Below are 23,655 nucleotides of genomic sequence, written 5' to 3'. Positions count from 1 at the left end.
GTTTGGAGGAAGCTTAGTCCTCATGTAATGCTAACATAGTTTAATGCTAAGAATTCTTGTAATTGAGAATTCACATATATAAACATCTACTAAATATTTACCTATTTATATGAAGCTTATACAAATGTGCATGAGTTTATCAATGACAAATTAAATTGAAATAAAAAAATAAAGGGAAAAAGGTTCTTTTCACATATAAATCTATAAACAAACTTTAGAAATCAGATTTAAAAACCTATTTATTTCCCTTACCTGTAGTACTTGGATTATAACTTTCAGTTATATCAAGACAATAATTAAATAGTCGCCACTGGGTGAGTCCCTGAGGAAGAATTCCTCAAAATTCCACACTCTGAACTTATAGTGTTTATCTGAGAGCCAGCTTAGAGGAACAGCATGTCCCTTGGTGCCTGGGCAGCTTCAGGTACCATAAACCTAATGAGAGGTTAAAGCATCTTTTGCCTCACATCACTTTTGTGTGAAAGCTCCTTAGTTTTCTCCTTGTAAGAAAATCCCACAGTTTGATTCTTGAACAAAGATGTTCTGTCTCAGGGATTCAATGATATTTGTTCCTACCAACTAAGATCAGCATCGGTGAGTGAAACTTCTTCAAATTCTATAAGATGCACCTGAGATTTAAGGAGCATGAGCAAGCATCCATGTCAGGTATCAGGGGTATGACTTCTAATAAAACTTACTAAAACTCAAAGAATAGTTTGAATAGCCTGGAAAATACATGCAGAAAGTGAATTTATGAAAATCACATGAATTATAGCCACCTCAGTGTGCATGATCTGGGCTACCTTGAGTAAACACTGCTTGGCCTGCCTATTGTGCTCAGAAGAATTTAAAACCAGGGAAATAACATGACTGTCTTAAAATTATCAAATATTTTTTCAGACAAAGTAGATGGGGTCTTAGAGGAAGAATTTCAGATTCCAACCATCAAAATTAATTTTGAAATTGAAATTTCAAGTATCAAAGCATGATCCAGGAAAAACAAAACAGCATAGACTTGCAATATGACTGATTCTTTGTGAATAATCTAAGAAATCATCATTATTAGACACAGGGAAAGGATTTGATAAGTAATAATGAGTAAAGAGTAGGTCAATCAGGAGACATCTTGGGGAAGATTATGTTTGGCATGCCAAGAATTTTGGGTATCACTTGTAATAATGAAATTGTCAGAAAATAAAGTATGAAATTAAGAAAGTCATGGCGATTTCCTTCACAGCTCTGCCCAGCACAAAATAGAAGCATGATTGGAACTGCATAAAGTTAAAGAATGAAACTTCCAAAGATGAAAGAGTCATTTACAACAACATAACAAGAGGTAATAACTAAAGAAACAGGTGCTTGAATGTGAAGATGAAAGAGATGTGACAGACAGAGGTGGAGTTGACCCAGTGGGAGATAGCTAACCATGAATATGAGGATCTGAAACAGGAGCAAAGAAGCAAGAGAAAATAGACTATAAGAGAATGCTGAGAATGGAACATGGGCTTTTGTCTAAAATGGATGGATGAATGTGATATATATATATATATAATACAGAGATGTACAGAGAGAGAGAAAGAGAGAGGGAGGAATAGGAAGAGAGAAGAGAGAGAGAGAGAGAGAGAGAGAGAGAGAGAGAGAGAGAGAGAGAGAGAGAGAGAGAGAGAGAGAGGAAATCACACTGTAACAAAGCAGTCACTGAGATTGAATACAAATGGCCAAAGAGCACACACAGGCTTGGAAAAGGCAGAAAGAACTTTATTCCTGTGCAGATAGGAAAATGAAGAACGTAGTACAAAGTTGCCTTCATGTTCTCACTGAAGTGACTAATAGGTTTCTTGTCATTGTTGTTCCTAATCATTTATAGAGTGTACCAGTAACTGAATTTTCTATAGTCATCAGAGGAGGCTGCAATATATTAGCTTGATGCTAAGGTACCATGTATAAAGGATGATGTTACTATATGACCTCATTCCCACTGGCTTTATTGAAGTAAAGCAATTTTAGTCATTCAGTTATTCTAATAGTGACAAGTCAGGCTCTAGCCCTGAACATTCTTATGACTTGTTGATTACACTTAAGGTTTCTAGTTCCAGAAAATTGTTAAATATTTGTTAGAACTGAATGTTAACTAATCCCAGGGATAACAAGTTCTTCTTGCTATCACTAGTTTTCTTTTAGCTTTTCTTAAATAGAATTAAACTTTGAGTCTCAAGAGTGACCATAATGAATGTGAGCTTCAAGACTGGATTCCTCCTCATGGGGTTCTCTGATGAGCGTAACCTTCAGATTTTACATGCAGTGCTCTTTTTGATCACATACCTGTTGGCCATCATGGGCAATCTCCTCATTATCACCATCATCACCTTGGACCAACGTCTTCATTCTCCCATGTACTACTTCTTGAAGCACCTCTCTCTTTTGGACCTCTGCTTCATCTCTGTTACTGTTCCTCAGTCCATTGCAAACTCACTCATGGACAATGGTTTCATTTCTTTTGGTCAGTGTGTGCTTCAGGTTTTCTTCTTCATAGCTCTGGCTTCATCAGAAGTAGGTATTCTCACAGTGATGTCTTATGACCGGTATGCTGCCATCTGTCAGCCACTGCAGTATGAGACAATTATGGATCCCCATGCTTGCAAGTGTGCAGTGATAGCTGTATGGATGGCTGGAGGAATATCTGGGCTCATACACACAGGTGTTAATTTCTCAATTCCTCTTTGTGGGAAGAGAATTATTCACCAGTTCTTCTGTGACATTCCCCAAATGCTAAAACTAGCCTGTTCTTATGAATTCATTAATGAGATTGCAGTGGCTGCATTTACAACATCCACAGCCTTTGTCTGTTTGATTGCCATAGTATTCTCCTACATTCAAATCTTCTCAACTGTGATGAGAATTCCATCAGCTGATAGTCGGACTAAGGTGTTCTCCACCTGTCTTCCACATTTGTTTGTAGTCATGTTCTTCCTCTCAGCTGCAGGCTTTGAATTTCTAAGACTTCCTTCAGATTCCCTGTCAGCAATGGACCTCATATTCTCCATATTCTACACTGTGATACCTCCAACACTCAATCCACTCATCTACAGCTTGAGAAATGAGTCCATGAAAGCAGCTCTGAAGAAAGTGTTGTCAAGAGAAGAATTTTCTCGGAGAATGGTATATGCAAAAGCTATATTCAATCTCTAAAGAGACAACAAACTAAGAGATATTGCTACTATGTCCTAGATTAGAGGAGTGATGAATTAGATTTCTTCTAAGACTCTGTTTCAGTGTTTCTCTTAGTTATGTCCTTCTCAAGAGAGTTTTCTTTTGGTTTTTCGAGACAGGGTTTCTCTGTGTAGCCCTGGCTGTCCTGGAACTCACTCTGTAGACCAGGCTGGCCTCGAACTCAGAAATCCGCCTGCCTCTGCCTCCCAGAGTGCTGGGATTACAGGCGTGCACCACCACTGCCCGGCTCTCAAGAATGTTATATCAAATGAAAGATAATTGACCAGTAAGGATATGCATGGGCTCCCTTGTTCCTCTAATTCCAATATTATTTCAGATCATTTCTTAAGGATGTACAGGAATTAAGAGTGAAAAAAGAGTTAGTTTTGACAAGACCCAATACCAATTTAAAGTTAATTTTAATAAATACATTTTAAACTGCCATTAGGTAAACTGATTTTGTCTGTGTGATACTAGATCCCTTATTGCTGTACATAATTGCCTCTAGGCTACCAAGTTACCTGCTATTCTTACATAGCTACAAGGTTTTCTTGCTCATAAAAAGTACAGTAACTATGTCCATAACTTATTCAGTCCCTACCAAAATTCACGTTTCCTATATATTCCTTTCCTAATCCAAGTGAACCAATTTATAGTTTTACTATATTTTCCATTTTTACTAATAATGCAACAAGAATATTTTTTCAAATAAAAATAGGTAAAATTATAACTCATGTTAATGTTCTTATAGTGTACATTTATCTATATGTCTCACAACATAAATGCTTTGTTCCCAAGAATAATTTGTATGTGTGCATATCATTATAAAAATAGGGACACGTGATTATACCTCACTAATGAAGTAGATCCCAAGGATCCTCTTTTCCATTACTGAAAATGCTCAAGTTAAATCTTACCCTATCTGATACAAAAAGAGACTCCAGCAAGATCCCTACAGTCAAAAGCACATCTGTGATGAGTCCTGTGTGCTGAGCACTAATCTGTGAGTGCATTAACTGAAGTGTTGAGAAGTTAATGGTGTTGCTCACTTGGGTTAATAACCTGCTTTTTTCCCAAAGACTCATTATTTGCAAAGTTAAAATATAAAGGACCCTTCATCTTGAGTGTTCAAAAGAATCAAAGTACACAATTTAATGATACGGGGAATGAGTAGTGGTGGAACAATAGATTTTTAGATTGTTCTATTGACTATATGCAATATTTACTTTACTTTTTGTTTTGAATATTTAACATCATTTTAAACATGATTTAATTATCATTTGGACCTACAAATGCATTTATCCATGTATGTAAGTAATTCCTTGGCTTTTATGCCTCATCCTCTCTCCTACATGAATTCAATTTTTGGCTGCATCTTCCTGAGTACTGTTTTACCCACTAAAATCCTTGAATACAGGATATCATCTATGAATTATGTTACCATTGATAAATTTTAAAAATTTAAGTGTTTTATTTTCTTACAGAAATAATTTTAAAAGTTCCAACAAGAAACAAAACAATGACACAAAATAAAGATAAATAACATTGTAGGTTTATCTGTGTGTGCTTCTTTGATTCTTGTCATCTTTGCATATCATTAGATTGTACTGTTGTTGAAGGGTAAGCCCACTGAACTCTAATCAGAAACTATTTGTCATTTCATGGAAGGAAAATATGTAATACTAACTGACTGACTAACTTCCAGAGAATCAGCCATAATCGGGCATTAATAACTTCCACATTTCAATCTTTTCTCATTTTCAACTCACATTTTTTTTTGTATCAGTTTTTTTTCTCTCACCACAGTTAATGATTCCTCTGGCCACTTAATTGTTTATGTACTTGAATGCTATCTTCTCCCAACCCTCAACCAACCAGTCAGTAATTAGTTCTGATTGTATTTTCATTGGCATTCTGGCTTTAGATAAACATTTTCTCAGATTGGTACACTGGATAAACAATCCCTAGCAACTTTCTGTTTTGAATGCAGTAATAATTTCTTTAATTTACACGTTGCCATCTTAATTGTAATGAGATTTGTATACATTAAAAATAAATAGCAAAAAAACAAAAAAATTTAAAAAATTAAAAAAAAATAAATGGCATTCATGTCAAGTGTACACATACTGAGCATGAAAGTCAACCATTTAAATAAGCAGCTTCAATCAAGACACTCACAGAACCAAACTGGTATTCACATGTATCTAGCAATCTTTTCTGTCCCAGCCTTCTAACCCCAGGGACCACCAAACGACTTTTATCATTACACAGTTGTTTCCCTTTCTGGATTTATACCATTCACTCTTCAGCAGGAAATGTTGCTGAGTGTGCTATTCTGAGGCTGAACTACATAGTTCACTTCTTTCTATCTGAATTGTGTTCCATTACATAGACATGGGACTCTTACTTTGCAGTAGTATGATTTGTTATGTCTTTTACTAGGGGAATATCTTGTTCATTATGTTGTTGGCTTGTAAACAACTACATTGACTACAATATGGGATCATTCTAAATAAAGTTTTTATGAATGTTAATACAGCATTCTAAGGTCATGTTTTTGTTTTGATTAAATGTGTACGATGAAATAGTTTACATGTATTTGGTGTATTGTTTCCCTCCCCCATGCTCTCTCATCTGACTCTTACACTTGCTATTCTTCTTTCTCCCCTCTTCTCTACAGATCCCTTTCTTACATTTCCACATAATGTTACTTTTTCCTTTGTAGCTTTCTGGTTTTGACCAGAATGTGTGGCCAGAGATTTGGGACTACCCATAGAATAGTGGTGAGTTCACCATTTGGTTCACAACTGAAGGCAATGGCCATACATTCCCTAGAATTCATCAGTCTGAAATAGTTGAACAAGGAGGAATAGGGGACCTGTGAGCCTCTACCCAGTACATGAGTGTATGTTGGCAGGCTTAGTTTTATTTAAGCCCAATTCAGTTTTCTATTTGCAGTAGACTGTAAGAGATGTGGAAGCTCATGAATCCTTTCTACTTCCATAGTGACTAGCTTAAGCTTATGTAGGTATTGTGGAGTCAATTATTGCCCCTTTGAATTTATTAGGACAATGGTTCTGAAGACACTATTTTTCTGCTTCTCCAAGGCTCTTACAGTCTTTCCATACCGTCTTCAGTGATGGTCCCTGAGTCATAGAGTTCAATGATATAACAATATGGATGGCTCAGTCTTTGTACTTTGACAAGTTGTGAGTTTATATGTTAACTACTATCTACTGCATATAGAAACATCCCACATAAGGCCTGACTTCATAGTTTAATATCTCAACTTGACACATATGCTTTCTGTTGTCACTATAAATCCCAGAAACACAAAGCAGCCTGGGGAGGAAATGCTTTATTTCATCTTATAGTCCACAATCCATAATTGAGGGAAATTAGTGAAGGAGCTTAAGGCAGGAACCTGGAAGCAGAAACTGAGTCATGAAGAAGCGATGCTTACTGGCTTGCTTTCCGGGAGTTTTTCAGCTTTCTTTCTTTCTTTCTTTCTTTCTTTCTTTCTTTCTTTCTTTCTTTCTTTCTTTCTTTCTTTCTTTCTTTCTTTCTTTCTTTCTTTCTCTCTCTCTCTCTCTCTCTCTCTCTCTCTCTCTCTCTCTCTCTCTCTCTCTTTCTTTCTTTCATTGAATATCGTCTTAATTTACATTGCCAATGTAAAATCTTTCCCAATATCCCCCCTCCCCTTTCAGCTTGCTTTCTTATACATCCCAAAAACACTTGTCCAGGAGTGGCTCCACCCACAGAGGACTGTGCAATTCCACATCAACCATTAATCAAGAACATGCATCCACAGATTTGCTTACAGGCCAACAAAATTGAAGCATTTTCTCAATTGCGTTTTCCTCTTTACAGATGATCATAGCTTGTCTTAAACTGACAAAATTTAACCAGCACAGCACTCAGGAGAAAGAAATATCTATTATCTTTTTTCAGAGTTCATCTACAGTGATGTCTAAAATTATACAGTATACCACAAGTGAATGGTAGATTCTTTCCATTATTGTGTTTACAGAGTCCTCTCTGATCATGGAACAACATGGAATGAAAATGAGAATGCTCAGTAGAATCTTGTTTTATTTAATTTTTATAATTTTTCTAGAGTCTCAGAAGTTGCAAGTTAGAACAGATCTGTACCATGCCTCCTTTATCTATCTTACATTACTCCAATGTAATATCAAATCATAGATTTATAGTCTTACACGTATGAAGCAATATAGCTGCTACCTCAGTTGAGACATAACTATTTTATCACCACACGGATGTCTATGGTCTTACCCTTTACATAGTTACATTCACCTTCCTTCCCTACCACATTCCAGTCCTTAACAATCAAAGGTATTTTCCCTATCTTCAAAACATTGTTATTTCAGGAGTTGTACAAAAATACATAGAATCATACATCATGTGAACTTCTGATGCTGACTTTTTGACACTTATCACTGTTCTCATCCATATACATAAACCTTTCCCTTTCTGTTCTTGAGTGGTATGCTGTAATACAGATGCACTAAATATACTTAACATTTCACCCATTAAATAATATTTAGATTGTTTCCAGATTGAGGATATTAAAAACAAGCAGAACTGAATATTTGTGCACTACTGATGTTCATTTTCAAGGCCCAAATATATATATGGATGCAATCTTTGATTAAACAACATCTGCGTGTTTGTGTTTTGTTTTTAAGCAAAAATTACATAAGGTCTCTATGAGTCCTGCCTGGAAATAGATGTTTCACGTCTACCTACATTTGACTAGATGTACATAAGGTGAATGCCCAACCATGTTGAAAGGTGGATTGGGACATGTACTCTGTTAATACAAAGAAGAGAGATAAGGGTTGATGAGTATACAGCAGTATTTGTTTTTATACTGAAAGTCATTTACTCACTTTCATAAAACTTGTTTTTTACTATAATTAACTATTAACAAGTTTATATTGATAGCCTCTGTAGTATGAAATATTTTATGCACCTACCCCTTTAAATGATCCTATGCTTTACAGTGTCAGTTGGCTATTGGACTTCTGGGACAGGAGGATATAAAAAAACAACAGAGACTGTGAGAAAGAGAAAGAGTAGTAGAAATGAGGAGTAAGCAGGAGGATGGTTCAGGAGTCAGAAGAATAGTGTCAGAGAAAACAGTTGATGCAGGAAGAAAGAAGATTGAGTAGGGTAGAGAAGAAAAGTGATTGAGCAGAGTGAAAATAGAAGCAGTTGTACATGAGTTGGGCTAGCAGACTGAGAAGAGAAGACAGATGGTGACAACTGAACCAGGGGAGTCTGAGCTGAGCCAGAGAAAATATTGACAAGAGAGAGATTAAACAAACAAATAAAAAGCAAAGCAAAACAAAACAAAAAGAAACCCACAAAGTAGTCAAAAGAAAGATAAAAGGAACATAAGACTGCATACATAAAGTTACAAGCCTGAATAAAGATTTGGTTGGAAGCAGTGGAGAAATTATTTTAAGGTAATGTTTTCTGAACTAATGTTACTTTCTCTTACATGCCTATATTACTATCCGGCATTGCTCTGCGGTGTATGTGTTGCAGTAGGACACTGCAATGTTGCACACTTTATCTTTTTGGGGTTAAGAGTACAGTCTGGACTGGAAAAAAAAAAAGATTAAATGAAAAAATTTTAAAAATGGAAAAAAAGGAGTATAGAATTAGTTGTAATATATGGTGTTTTTTGTTTGTTTTTTTTAATTTGCATTTTTTATTCGATATATTTTTTATTTACATTTCAAATGATTTCCCCTTTCCTCTCTCCGCACTCCCCGAAAGTCCCATAAGTCCTCTTCCCTCCCCTTGGTCCCCCATCCACCCCTTCCCACTTCCCTGTTCTGGCATTGCCCTATACTGCTGCACTGAGTCTTTCCAGAACCAGGGGCAACTCTTCCGTTCTTCTTGGACATCATTTGATATGTGGATTATGACTTGGGTAATCCAAGTTTCTAGGCTAATATCCACTTATCAGTGAGTGCATACCATAACTGATCTTTTGAGACTGGGTTACCTCACTTAGTATGATGTTCTCCAGCTCCATCCATTTGTCTAAGGATTTCATGGTGTGTCTGTTGTTGTTGTTTTGTTTTTTGGATTTGTTTTTTTCGAGACAGGGTTTCTCTGTATAGCCCTGGCTGTCCTGGAACTCATTCTGTAGACCAGGCTGGCCTCGAACTCAGAAATCCTCCTGCCTCTGCCTCCCAGAGTGCTAGGATTACAGGCATGCGCCACCACCACCCGGCTGTAATATATGTTTAAATTCAAACTGTTTTACACCAAAATATATGAATTTCCATGGTTTATTTATTAGGTAAGAAGCAAATGTTCAAAAGCAGCTCCCAGTGTCCGGAAATAAGATGATGCTTTAACCAAAAGTGGATTTCTATGTGATGCTCTTACCAGCAGCAACACTAAGGAGGGTGGTAAGTATACAGCCTTTTGAGTGTCACGTGACCTTATAAACCAAAATTGCTAAGTGTTGAGGCTCTGCTCTCTAGGTTGAAACTTTCTTCCCAGTAGATTCTCAGATCTGCTACTTTAGGAACCACTGACCTGGCAATAAAATCCTAGTCTCACCAAATCCCCTGCACCATTTCAATGGATCCAAATGCCAAGTGACAAAGTGGTAGAGAAAATGAGGCACACTGTCATTCAGTTGGTTTTTATGTTAGCTCCACCCCTCAAAGAAAAAACAGTAAAAAACAAACCTGTCTTCAACAGCACATTTTAAAACTCTATGGTTGTAGAAAAGTAATTTACTCACAGGTGGTAATCAGTTTAGATAGATGCCTACACACCAAGAAATCCTAAGACGAGTTTTCCAATATAAAAGGATGTATGCAGGGAAGTTATTCTATAAATCCTTGCAGTACATTAAACTGCAGAATTTAAATGAAGGTTGAAATAGCAAAGTTATAATTCAATCAAGGAAGAAAGGAAGCTCACCTTACTGAAAATGAGTAAATTAATAAAAACCACATATGTGATCCGTGTAAAAGTTTTAAAATATTATGCAGGAGAACCATAAATAAGAAAGGTTGATATATAATGTGCTTGTTTAACTCAGGAATCAGGAAAACTATTTTTAAAATGCTACCTGAGGGAAGCAGTAGAGATAAACCTTTCAGTGTTACATGTTCTATAAAAACTGTGTTTTCCCCAAAGTCATTCATGACTCTTCTTGATAGTTATATTTTTGGGTGAAAAAAAATTGATGTCAATCTAAAAGGCCACTGTTCAAATTTTGCATCTCATTACTGTTATAAAAAACATCTGAGATTTAAGTTCTTCCTGTAAAGTGGATCTTAAAATATTTAGCTTAACAAAAATGAAACTAAATGTGTAGAGCAGAAAAAATTTTAATTTTACTGAAAATTACCAGAATTTGTCTTATAAAACTCAGTGCTGAATGTAATTAACTGTTTAGATTCTCAGTCTCTTGTCAACTCCTTGTACAATTTGACAAAATGAAAACAAAAATAATGAACAATAATTCTGTTAATATTTTACCAGTTACAACAGAGCAGAAATGAGAAATATAGAAAATGTTTGAGGCAACTTTACAGTGTTTAGTTTTTCCGACTTTATATTGTATCGTTTGTGGCTTCGATGAAAACCATTTAATCTGATGGTACCCAAGATAGATTAAAGTTCTGATCCTTTTTTATGGATTAAAGCCAAGAGCTTTTCCAGTGGGGCAGCTAAGTATATTTTAAAACTTTTAATTTACTGATGCTTTATTACAATCTTAAAACAGGCCTCTATCAGGGAAAACTGTAGAAATGGAATACTCAGAGGTTGAGTTTATTCTACAAAAGGAATGTGAGAAAGGCAGCCTGAGTCTGCACTATTTCGGGAAAGGCAGGCACTAGATGGCTATTCCTCTGAGCTTAAAACAAGGAGGAACTGTTTTAATCTCAAGATTCAGAGTTCTCACAAAAACCAGTGTTACAAGATGATTTACTCAGACACAAGCATGCACATGTATCCCCATACACACGCACACATACAATTCAAAAGCAGGGGATTTTTTTTTATTGTTTTTTGTTTTTGTTTTGTTTTGTTTTGTTTTGTTTTTAGATACCAACTATACTCCAGGCCATCAAGTTAGATACCAAATTGGAAAATGACACATATTTTCCTTTGCAAAAGTAAGCTTCATAAAAAGTCCATTTAAAAGTAGAAAAAAGGTTAAAGTGCTTGCTGAGAAAGTTCAAGGCTCTGGGCTTGCTACACTTAAAAAACAGAAAAACAGTAGGATGCCTCATTTGATTAGGCTCTTAGTACCACTGCATGTAGTTTCTATGGTAATGAGCACATTGTTTGCTAGGAAGGAAGTGTCTATCACCTGTGCACAGCTAGACCATCTGTTACAATACAGAGGTATACAAAATATAATTCAGAAGTACATAAAATGTAAGTACAGAAAACTTTAACCAGGCAGGGTGGTGGTGGCGCACACCTGTAATCCCAGCACTCTGGGAGGCAGAGGCAGGCGGATTTCTGAGTTCGAGGCTAGCCTGGTCTACAGAGTGAGTTCCAGGACAGCCAGGGTTATACAAAGAAACCCTGTCTCGAAAAAAACCAAAAAAAAAAAAAAAAAAAAAAAAAAAAGAAAAAGAAAAAGAAAAAGAATAGAAAACTTTAGGCAGTATCTCAAAATGGTATTTCTACTGTGACTTAAAAGTCATAGGTTTCCCTAGTGGAAAATGAAAAGATTTTAGAGAAAGGAAAACAATATGGTGAGTTGTGACACTTGTACTCACCTTTAACTACTACTTAAGTATCAAAAAGTCTAAACTTCATCACAGAAGAACTGTTTTATCCTGCAGATTATCGCCAATAAAGGAATATTTATCAAGTCTGAAAACTTGATAAACTGCAATTCCTCAAACATTAGCTGGAATAGAGAAAATAGAACATTTATGTATAATTTCTGTTATATATATATATATATATATATATATATATATATATATATTAAACACACACACACATATATATATATATTGCATTTCAAAAACATTTTTATTTTCTAGCTGTTACCACAAATTGATTCTCAAAATGGCTACAAGAAACATAACCACAATGAGTGGATTTCTCCTCGTGGGGTTCTCTGACAACCATGAGCTGCAGATCTTACAGGCTTTGCTCTTCTTGGTGACATACCTCTTCGGCTCAGCAGGTAACTTCATCATTATCACCATCACAACACTGGACCCACAGCTCCAGTCTCCGATGTATTACTTTCTAAAGCACCTTTCCATTCTGGACTTCTCATCCCTTTCTGTCACAGTTCCCCAGTATATTGAGAGTTCCCTAGCACAAAGTGGCTACATTTCATATGGCCAGTGCATGCTGCAAGTTTTTTTCTTCACAGCTTTGGCCTGGAGTGAGACAGCCATTCTCACAGTGATGTCTTATGACCGCTATGTGGCTATCTGCCTCCCCCTGCACTATGAGGTCATCATGAGTCCCAGAAAGTGCACTTGGGCTGTGGCAGCTGTGTGGCTAAGTGGAGGCATCTCTGGAACTTTATACACAGCAAGTACTCTGTCTATCAGATTCTGTGGTGACAAAATAATTCATCAGTTCTTCTGTGATATCCCCCAGTTGCTCAAGATCTCCTGCTCTAATGATTACTTCGGAGTACTGGGAGTGTCTACTTTCATGTCTGTAGTGGCCTTCGTCTGCTTCATGGGGATTGCTTTCTCCTATGGCCAGATATTCTCCACAGTTCTCAGGATGCCCTCTGCTGAAGGCCGATCTAAGGTCTTCTCCACCTGCCTGCCCCACCTCTTCGTTGTGTCATTTTTTCTCTCAACAGGGATTTGTGCCTATCTAAAGCCAACCCCAGACTCACCAACTGCTTTAGACCTCATGCTCTCTATCTTTTACACAGTACTACCCCCAACCCTCAACCCTGTCATCTATAGTCTGAGAAATGAGTCCTTGAAGGGAGCTATAAAGAAGTTACTGTTAAGTGAAGAATTCATTGGGGAAAATTATTTTTGTTCTGTTGTTAGTGTCTGTTAACACTGAACACAAAGAATTCTTTTATTATAATGAATATGTTACATATGTAATGTTAAAATAACGATATTTTCTAGAAAATATATATTATAAATCTATTTCATAGCAAGTTTCAATGTTATTCTTTGAACCTATTTCATTAAATTTACTTATAGATTTTTCAAGTTAGTGAAAAATATATGACTATAATCTAGTAATACAAACCCAATTCTTCCTACCTCTTTTAGTCCATTGCCACACTAGTACACATATAAACTTACTAATAATCCTAACATGTTTATGGAAATATCATAATAATAATAAGCACAAAGGATAATTAGTTACTGGTTACTCAGTTCACCAAATGGATCTTAATTTTAATATTTATCACTTATTTCAAAGATTCATATTACTATCTTTCCATATACAAATTTTAAGGAATAGGATGAAGTATGCCATTTCTATGCATCTCTATATAAAGTAATTAATATAGTTCTCCTGGGTGCCAAGTGTTTAATGTAATTAATATACAAATAAGCCTCAGTTCTTTAACTTGTATTATTTACTATTAATTTTCATTTACTAGTAAGTCATTTTTATAATGTAATCCAAGTAGTCAGGAGGCAGAAGCAGGAAGACCTTTGTGATGTTTTTAGGCAAGCTTAGTCTGTATAGCAATGATGATAACTGCTAAAAAGTCCTAAAAACTTTCTTGCTCATTCTGAGAGTTAAAAGTCTCTGTCTTAGGCAATTAACACCTGTAGCCTAACAGAGATTAGGGATTAGGTAATGCAGCTTTTGTTCTATTATCTTCACAGAAATGGCTGGGCTCTAACTTTCAGCCTGCTAGTTGATGTCCCGAGGGGGAAAAAAAAACGGACACTTTGAAAAGTGAACTTACCACTTATTTCTAGGTTGTAAAAAAGTTCCCTATGAAAGCTCTCTAAGAGAAAGGGAAAAGCACAATGAATTATGATGATGATGATGATGATGATGATGATGATAATGATCTCTTATCTTTGTCTTCAACACTTACATATCTTTCAGAATACATGATTGCATGGTAAAAAGTTCATCACAAGTTTACATATAAATTAAAATTATAAATTGAATAAGGAGTTTACAACACAGAATGTTTACATGCATATCCATTAGGAGTAAACATTCACCACCAGTCAGAGATCTACAGGTTCATGGAGAGTTAAATCCCATAACTATGTTTTTAGGGAAGTTTTGTATAGATAATCCCAGTCATTATTTTATCTTCTGCCCTAGCACCTATAATAAATGACAGTTCCCTTTAATGAATGTGATGAAAATTGCATATGAATCATACACATCCACACATATGTATGTATGTGGATATGTCAGAGACAGACAGACAGACAGACAGACAGAGTCAGAGACAGAAATAAAGGAAAGTAGGATATCTAATAAATAGAGTTTGAGCCATCCTAAGGTAGTTTAGAGATTTGTAGAAAAGAAATTTCTGTGTAGTAAAAAAAATGGCCAAAGATACCAGAAGCTGAAGATATAAATGTTTTTTAATCTAAGTAGGAAAGTATCAAAACATCTTGAGATAATATGGTAAAGTTAAGAGAGTTGTGGATGAGATTATAAAATTTATGTGTAATTCAAAATGAATGGCACAGACCATGCAGCAGTGACCATTGTTATGCTCTGGCAGAGCAGAGCAGACCGGACAAAGAAATTGAGTGTAAACACCACATATCTAACTATAGTTTTTTTTTTTTTAAGTTAGAAAGATGCAAAATAGATAAGACTTTCCTTAAACCACAAGAATCCTAACAATTTAAAATAGAAAAATTTTGAAAGTCCTCCCACATTTAATAATTACAAGTAGAGAAATACACTTAAGTAAGCTAATGCTGACTTATCTATCACCTTTTTTCTCAGTTGTCCACCTTGGAGAACTTGTAGCTCTGCTTTTACCCAGTATAAACATTCTTCCTATCTTGTGGAAGGAAGGCTTACTTGACTGGAAATAAAGTTATTGGCTCTGTAACTGAATATGTTAGTTTTGTCTTTTGACATGGAGGGTGAACATACATAAAGAAATCTATAATTAATATGTTAATGATAAGAAACCAAAAAAATAATACAAATGCAATAAAAGTACTTAAAGAAAACTTCAGCAAACACTGTCACTGAAGATAGATATAGACAATTATGAAAAATTTAGAGTATTAAATGTAAATTAGCCATTTAAATATGGCAGGGTGGTTAGAGTAGAAGAATAAAAAAAGGTGATTTTATAACATTGTTAAATAAATAGACAACTGTCATGTTTTAATTATAAAATTGTATGAACAAAGAGAAACAATTACATGTATTATTGTAGTGTCTAATTCATATCATATTCTCATATCACATATCTCTTTCTCAAAATATCACATTACTCAGGACTGAATGTTGCTATTTTGTTTGAAAACAATTTACAATTCTGAGTCTCTGCACCTGAATTAGGAAACTGACTTTTATCCTGGAAGTTGTAAAATGACTTCATATGAATAAATGTAACTATAGTTATAAATAAGTAGTGTATCTTTTAAAGTGTACAGATGCATTTTTAAGACTGGGTAATATGATACCAGGGGACCACACCCACAAAGTGCTCAGTAGATGTGGGATCAATTCAGCTCTACCAAAACCCCATTGCCCCATGGGTCTGCACATCCAACTGTACCCATGGCAGATCAGTGTGCTTAATCCCAGATCCCACAACCTGCCTGTCTATCAGAAGGTCTGCTCTATCCAGGGACATAGAACCCCATCATCCTTCTGGTCTGCACCTTCATCTGCAGCCATGTCTTAGCAGATTTCCTGCTCCCAGACCCCACTCCCTGAATGTTTCCCAGGAGGACTGCTCTAACCAGGGACAAAGGAGGCCTACTCTAGTGAAAACGGCCATCTTACCAAAAGCAATATACAGATTCAATGCAATTTCCATCAAAATACCAACACAATTCTTTACAGGTCTTGAAAGAACAATTCTCAAGTAATTATGGAAAAAAACAAAAACTGAAGATAAGTAAAAATAATCCTGAACAATAAAAGAACATCTGGAAGTATCATTATCCCTGATTTAAAGCTGTAGATTAGGGCAATAGTAATAAAAACTGCATGGATTTGGCATAGAAACTAAAAATTGATCAATGGAATTGAATCAAAGATCCAGAAATAAACCTACATACAGAAGTTATGATCTGGTTTGTCTCTCATCCCCAAGCTCCCAGAGATAAGATTCAAACTCGAAATATATTTATAAATATCTTAGTCATATAGCTAACCTTCACACTGACTTCAATCATAACTTAAATATCCCATTTATTTTAACCTACATTCTGCCACATGGCAGGTATACTGTGCCCAGGTACCATATGTCTATCTCCTTACACCTTCCAATCTCTTTGGCTCTCTTCGAGAATTCTTTCTGCCTCCTGGATGTCCCACCTTTCATTTCCTGCCTAAGCCATAGGCAATAGGCTTTTTATTTAAGAGATGGTGCATCCATACAATACACAAGGTATTCTCTTTACACCCACATACCTACTGACACATTATTTTTGAGAAAGAAGACAAAACAATATACTAGAGACAGAAGACCATCCTCAAAAATTGATGCTGGTCTAACTGGATGTATGCATGTAGAATGCAAATAAAACCATATTTATCAACCTGCACAAAACTCGAATCTGTTTGGATCAAAGACCTCAAGACAAACTTAGTAGTTTTATTCACTATATCCAGAAGTAGAAAACAACCTAGATGTCTCTCAGCTCAAGAATGGATGTATATACATTGTTCATTTACACAATGGAATACCATTCAATTATTTAAAAAACAAAGGCATCATGAATTTTGCAGGCAAATGAATGGAAGAAGGAAATATAATCCTGAATGAGGTAACTGAGACCCAAAAGAACGTCATGTATGTTCTGTATTCACTTATACATGGATATTAGTCATAAAGTACAGGTTAACCACACTATAATCAAAAGATACCCCCCCCAAAAGAACCCAAATAAAAAGGAAGGCCCAAGGGAGCATGGTTGATTTTTTCTCAGAAGGGGAAATAAAATAGATATTGGAGGTGGAGTGGGGGAACTGGGCAGGGAAGCAGGATGGGGTGGGTATCGATGAAGAGAAAGCAGTGGAGAGAGATGAAAATCAGCAGTGAGTAGGGGCAATCAGGAGGATGTGCCTGACACCTAGAATCAGGGAAGTGTCTGTGAGCCTTCTGAGGTAAGTCTAGCTGAGGCTCCTAAAGATGGGAGATATGGATGAGTGGCAAATTCATGTAGACAAGTTGGACTTCCAATAGGGAGATAAGGACTGCAACCCACCCACAGAACCTTCGGCCCAATCCATATAGTACTTTTTATCCAATAAATGAAAGTCTTTCACAGATTAATAACAACAAGAACTAAATAAATATAGAAGTAAATAAATGATCATTGGGAACCTGATGCCTAAGTATTAAGATCTTGGTTATGGGGCTAGGTAGGATGCTTCTAAGACCTTCCCCATTCTCTGTTACTAGAGACCCAATATTCCAGGTTGTCCCTAGTGAGCAGCTTCCTCTCCCCCTTCCATGCCTTCTGTAGATACCACACACCATTCCCATCTGCTCTTCTTTTCCAGACTCATCTGTGTCTGAGTCCTCAACTACAGGCATATATTGCTTTTTCAACCAACAGGCCATGCCTGACAGGAGACTAAATAGGCTGTCAAAAGACCTACCTCATAATCTGTTATCCCCAACCCAATTCTCAGTTTCTTTTAACACTGGAAAAGAATACAAGAGAAAGGAAGCTTCCTTGGCCCCTTTCCATGCCTCTTGTAGATACCAAAACCATCCTCACCTGCTTTTCTCTTCCTTCCTCATCTGTGTCTAAAACAAGTGCTATGGGCAGACATACTTACTAAGCACATGTCCTGACTGCCAGAAGACTAACAAGAAGACCTACCACACTATTTGTTATCCCACACCCAATGTTCATGGAGGGTGCTAGCACAGGGCATCAGAAGCAGCTCCACATCTCACCTACCTATAACTCCTTTTCATTGCTAAAGATGATCTTTTGCTGGACTCCTACACCAGCAAACATTCCTTCTTAAACACAAAAAAGGCAACACTCAGCCAACAAGACTCTCTGAAAATCCAGAGAATAAAAAATCCAGAAAGTAAATCTCCATCAAAACAAGACAATGCTCAGAAATCAGCACCTAGACATATACTCACCTCAAACACAGATGTCTATACACCAGCATAGAAACATAAGAGCCAAGAAAATATGTCACCAACATAGCCAAGCTATCCTACCACAGCAGAACCTGAATATTCCAACAAAGTTGAAAAAAAAGAAAAGGATCTTAAAACCAAATATATAAAGATGCTTCCTAAATAGGAACTGAACAATTCCCTTACAAACAAATCCAGGAAAATGAAATAAAACAATGAGAGAAAAACCAAAGAAAACAAGAAAACCAAAGAAACTGGACTTGAAATTGTTCAAGGTCTAAAAGTGGAAATAGAAACAATAAAGACAACAGAAACTAACAGAGTCTTAGAAATGAAAATTTTAGGACTGCAACAAAGATCTACAGAAACATGGTTCAACCACGGAATAGAGATGGAAGAATCTCAGTAATTGAGGTGACAATAGAAGAAATGGATACATCAGTCAAAGAAAATGTTAAATCTCAAAAATTCCTGGCACAAAACATCCAGGAACTCTGGGTCAAAAACTATAAATAAGAGGAATAGAGGAAAGAGAAAAATCTCAGGTCAAATATGTAGAAACTATTTTCAATAAGTTCAAGGGAAAATTTCCTCACCTAAATAAGAGGATCCCTATGAAGATACAAAATACTAGATGGGTTAGTCCAGAAAAGAAAGTCCCATTGCCACATAATAATCAAAATATTAACATTGAGAACTAAGAAAGAATATAAAAAACTTAAATGGGAAAAATAAACAAATAAACAAGCAATGTAACATATAAATGCAGAACTATTAGAATTATACCTGTCTTCTCAATACTCTAAAAGGCGGAAGGGCTTGGACACATGTGCTGCAGACCCTAAGAAACTACAGGTGACAGCTGAGATTATCACACCCAGAAATGTTTCAATCACCATAAATGGAGAAAAGAAGATATTCCATGATAAAGTCATATTTAAACAATATCTGTCTATAAATAGCCCTATACAGAAAGGGCTATATAGTGCTATAAAGAAAAACTCTAACCCAAGCAGGTTAACTACACACATGAAACATAGGAAATAAGTAATCTCACATTATCAGCAAAACCAAAAGAAAGCAAACAAACATATGAACCCACCTGTGGATTCTCAACGAGAGGGTGGAGTGAGGACCTAGGGGCAAAAGACACGAGAAATGGAGACAAGACAGGATTCTGATCAAGTCAAGACAAGTATGATAAGAGCTTCAAGTCTCTGAAGAAAGAAACTGAAGAAGGTATCAGAAGATAGAAATATATTTCATGTTTATCGATTAGTAGGATTAACATAGTAAAATGGCCATCTTACTGTCAGATGTGACATAGGTGCCAATGAGCCTGCATGACAGTTTTGGCTGCAGGATCAAGGTCAACATGATATATACATCTCTGGCTGTCCAGTGTACAGATGATGTTGCTCTTTCATGTATGATTGAAATTTTTATTTTGCCTTACTCATATTAGTCTTCAAATATAACTTTGGTAAAAATTTCTGGGAAAGGGGTTGAGGTCATTACTAGAGAAGGAAATGGCTTTGGTGTCTATAAGAACAAACTCCTCTGGCCCTGCTATACAAACAGTCAACCCAGGCATAATGGGACAAGGGATTCTGGATGTAAAGGATGAATGCCTTAATTGTTCTCTGGGAAATTTTAAGCAACTCATGATGATTAAGTTGTATCAGGAAATATTTGAAGTAGGAAATGTTTTTGAGAAATGTGAAACTTCAGTAGTTAAGAGAATTGACTAAAGGAAAGGTAACACTGGGTCTGGGTCACTAAGGACATGGATATCCACAGAAAACACAAGTGATAAGATGGAGGAAAAAAGAGCTGGGTCTACTGGACTAGTGAGCAGTGGTGAGAGACCACAGGAGGGGAGATCTCTGTTAATAGACAATTCAGACAAGAAATATTATTGTGGAAAACTGTTGCTGGAATTTACAACCCCAATAATCCCATATAATAAACACACATTCCAGGCTGGAGAGATGGCTCAGTGGTTAAGAGCACTTATTGCTCTTCCAGAGGTCCTAAGCTCAAATCCCAGCAACCAAATGGTGGCTCACAACCATCTATAATGAGATCTGCTGCCTTCTTCGGGGGTGTCTGAAGACAGCTACAGTGTACTTACATATAATAAATAAATAATTCTTTAAAACTCACACACACATGGGCTGGAGAGATGGCTCAGTGGTTAAGAGCACCGACTGCTCTTTCAAAGGTCCTGAGTTCAATTCCCAGCAACCACATGGTGGCTAACAACCATCTGTAATGGGATCCTGTGCTCTCTTCTGGTGTATCTAAAGACAGCTACAGTGTACTCATATACACAAAATAAATAAATAATTCTTTAAAAAATAAATAAAACACACACACACACACACACATTCCAGTTATTACAATTATAAGCTATAAGCCTGGGTTGGGCAGATAAACAGTACACTAACTTATTTGCCAGCTATAAGATCCTTGCTACTTATGGTTTCTTCTGGCTACATTGTACTGTCCTCTTGTTCCTGCTCCCTCTCTCTCCCATTCCCCTCCCCCCTCTCTATCTACATGTTCATGGCCAGCCTCCTCCCTCTCTCTCTCTCTCTCTCTCTCTCTCTCTCTCTCTCTCTCTCTCTCTCTCTCTCTCTTTCTCTCCTCTCTCCCTCCCTTTCTCTGTTTCTGTTTGTGTCTATTACCCTCTCAACTCCCCTCCCCTTGTCTGGAATAGATTCTATTCTATACTATACTGTCATGTGGCTGGTCTCTCAGGGGGAAGGGTTGCCTCAGCACGGGACTGCAGAGGCACCCCATTCCCCCACACCTCACTGCAAATTCAACAAACATATTCCTTCTTCTCTTTATTTTTACAAAACACAACACTAAGCACTAGTAAGTCCTTTACATCTTCAATTCTACTCTTTAACACGAGAGTTTAATATTGGATTGCTACCTAACACATGAGATGCAACTTCCACAAAATTAACTCCAACTGTACCTCATACCTTAGAAACTAGGATTCTCCAAGTTTAGCATCCTGCCAACGATATTTAGACACACACACACACACATACACACACAAGACTCTGGGCAGATGCAGGTCTCACAGTGAAGTTATTCAAAGGCTGTCTCTGGGTTCAGGAGTGGTAACATCACAAGGGACTCTACAGATGGCAGCAGGTTCCCACCTACAGGGAGGGGCGGGGGAGGTGGGGGAGGGGGGAGGGGGAGGGGGGGAGAAGACTCACCAAACCAGCTCTTGCAGTTCAACCCCCTGCTTCTCCACACTGTTAGCAATAACCTGTGCTCACCATGTTGAATCTTTGGAGCTTGCCTGATTGCAACTCATAGCACTTGGTAGCAGAGATCAGAGCATAGCCCAGCAAACCACTCAAGCAGGCACACAGAAGAACCTGCCTCCTCTTTGACTGGCAGGTCCGTTTGAAGAGTCTGATTGGCCAGTGTGCTTTGAGTGACATGAGCACCTCCCCTAGCGTTCAAGCTTGCTGGAAGTACACAACTGAGTGCTTCCTGTCCCAGACTTCCAAATCTAGAGGCAGACCGTTTTGAATCTTCAGGGATTTGCACTTCAGTAGTATTTTTGTCTGTCCTCCAATAGTTTACTCATCTGTCTTTCAACCCGGGTCCAGAGAGGACCCATCACTCCTGTTTATACTGCCAAGCTGCCAGCTTCAGGCCTTTCTGGGCATTGAGCTTGTGCTAACCAGGACTTCAAAGATTGCTTGAGCTCCCCTCACAGGACTCAGTAGGCACTTCCCATTCTTCCTCCTGGAAACTAGGTAGATAGTATGCATAGCCTGTTACTCAACTTGCAGTGGTGTTATTAATCTGTCCTTCAAATGGAAGCGTGCTCAGAATATTAACAATTGAAGAGAGATTTTTAGGAAACAAGAGTTGTTTTGCTTGTGGCTTCATGCTGGGTTCAGAGTAACTGCAGCTACTTCTCACCTGGTGGGTATGAGACAAGCCTGATTTGTATGGAGTGTGAAACATGCACAGATCTGTTAGGGACATTTCACTGCTTTTTGTTTGAGTAGGTAAAAGGCAACTGTCTTTCTTCAGGAATTACTTTGATTATATCAGATTGGAAAATCAATTTTTATCTATACCATTTAAAACAATGGTGTGAAGTGTTGAGGATTTTGTGGTCAACAAGATCTATTGGCTATGTAAAGACATATTTTTTTAATGTCTCAGGGTGTCTCAGAGCTGATCTCAAATAACAGGATCAGTGCATTCATAACCAGCCTGTTCATAGACAAAAGAAGCATTATTGTGAGGTTAGAATAGCTCAGCAAAGCTGTTACTCTGAAAACAGTGTCCACAGTACTAATAGGAGACATTTCCTTGATGTTTTATGAATCTGTGTTCTCTGTCCTTTGTATATGTGTGATTTGTGGCATTGATACATCTAACTGTTAGATCCTACATCATGATTAGCAGGGAATACTGGACCCTGAGAAATCTATCTTCACAGTGTCATTTACTTGATTATCAGCTAAGACCTTGTGGTAGAAGAAGAACATTCTGGAGGCATTTCTATCAATCATTTTTATAATTTACATTTTTATAGTTTCTGCTGACTTTGAGTAAAAATGTCTCTTAATACCTCTGCTTGTACATTGTGACCACTTCAGAAGTGGATATAACTTAGTGTGCTTAACAGTAAGCAAACAATCTTTGTGAATGTGTCCATACTGTCTCAGAAAAATCCCAATGATTTCTTTCTTGAAGGAAATCGGTTCTTTGGAAATAACTCCTCACTTTCCTGCCTGCCATAGGGTGGGAGAGGGAGGGTGGCAGGAGGAAGAGGAATCTTTCTCGGCTCTTCTGTCTTGACTGTTCTAAAGGCTATTTTTGGTTGTCTTGTTTCCTCAGATATCTCTTTAATTGTTCATAATCTGGGGACTCTTTCATTTGTGGAATTAATAACTGTACTGCAAGTTGAATAATGGCCTATTCAAGTTATCCATCTTGATGCCAGAAGGAAGGGAAGGTGCTTATTGAGTGCTGTGATGGGAACTCAGGTAAGCTCTGTTGTCTGGACTTGATGACTGCAAAGTCTCTACTGACAAGCATTAGGAGCAGGCAGCTGAGCAACAGGAGCTAGAGTGGTGGGTTCTCTTCAG

General features: G+C 37.0%; 2 protein-coding genes across 2 annotated transcripts; both read left to right on the top strand.

Moving 5' to 3' along the window:
- The first annotated feature begins 2,226 nt into the window (after window positions 1-2,226).
- On the top strand, window positions 2,227-3,189 carry LOC127670240 (olfactory receptor 14J1-like). The gene has a single exon (XM_052164628.1). The coding sequence runs from the start codon at window positions 2,227-2,229 to the stop codon at window positions 3,187-3,189; it is 963 nt and encodes a 320-aa protein (XP_052020588.1).
- Window positions 3,190-12,300: 9,111 nt separating this feature from the next.
- Window positions 12,301-13,272, top strand: LOC127669696 (olfactory receptor 14J1-like). The gene has a single exon (XM_052163876.1). It carries the CDS (start codon window positions 12,301-12,303, stop codon window positions 13,270-13,272), a length of 972 nt encoding a protein of 323 aa, XP_052019836.1.
- Window positions 13,273-23,655: the final 10,383 nt, after the last annotated feature.

This window comes from Apodemus sylvaticus, chromosome 19, assembly GCF_947179515.1.
Source record: "Apodemus sylvaticus chromosome 19, mApoSyl1.1, whole genome shotgun sequence".
NCBI classification, from domain to species: Eukaryota; Metazoa; Chordata; class Mammalia; order Rodentia; family Muridae; genus Apodemus; species Apodemus sylvaticus.
This window is presented reverse-complemented; position numbering and strand designations above follow the sequence as displayed.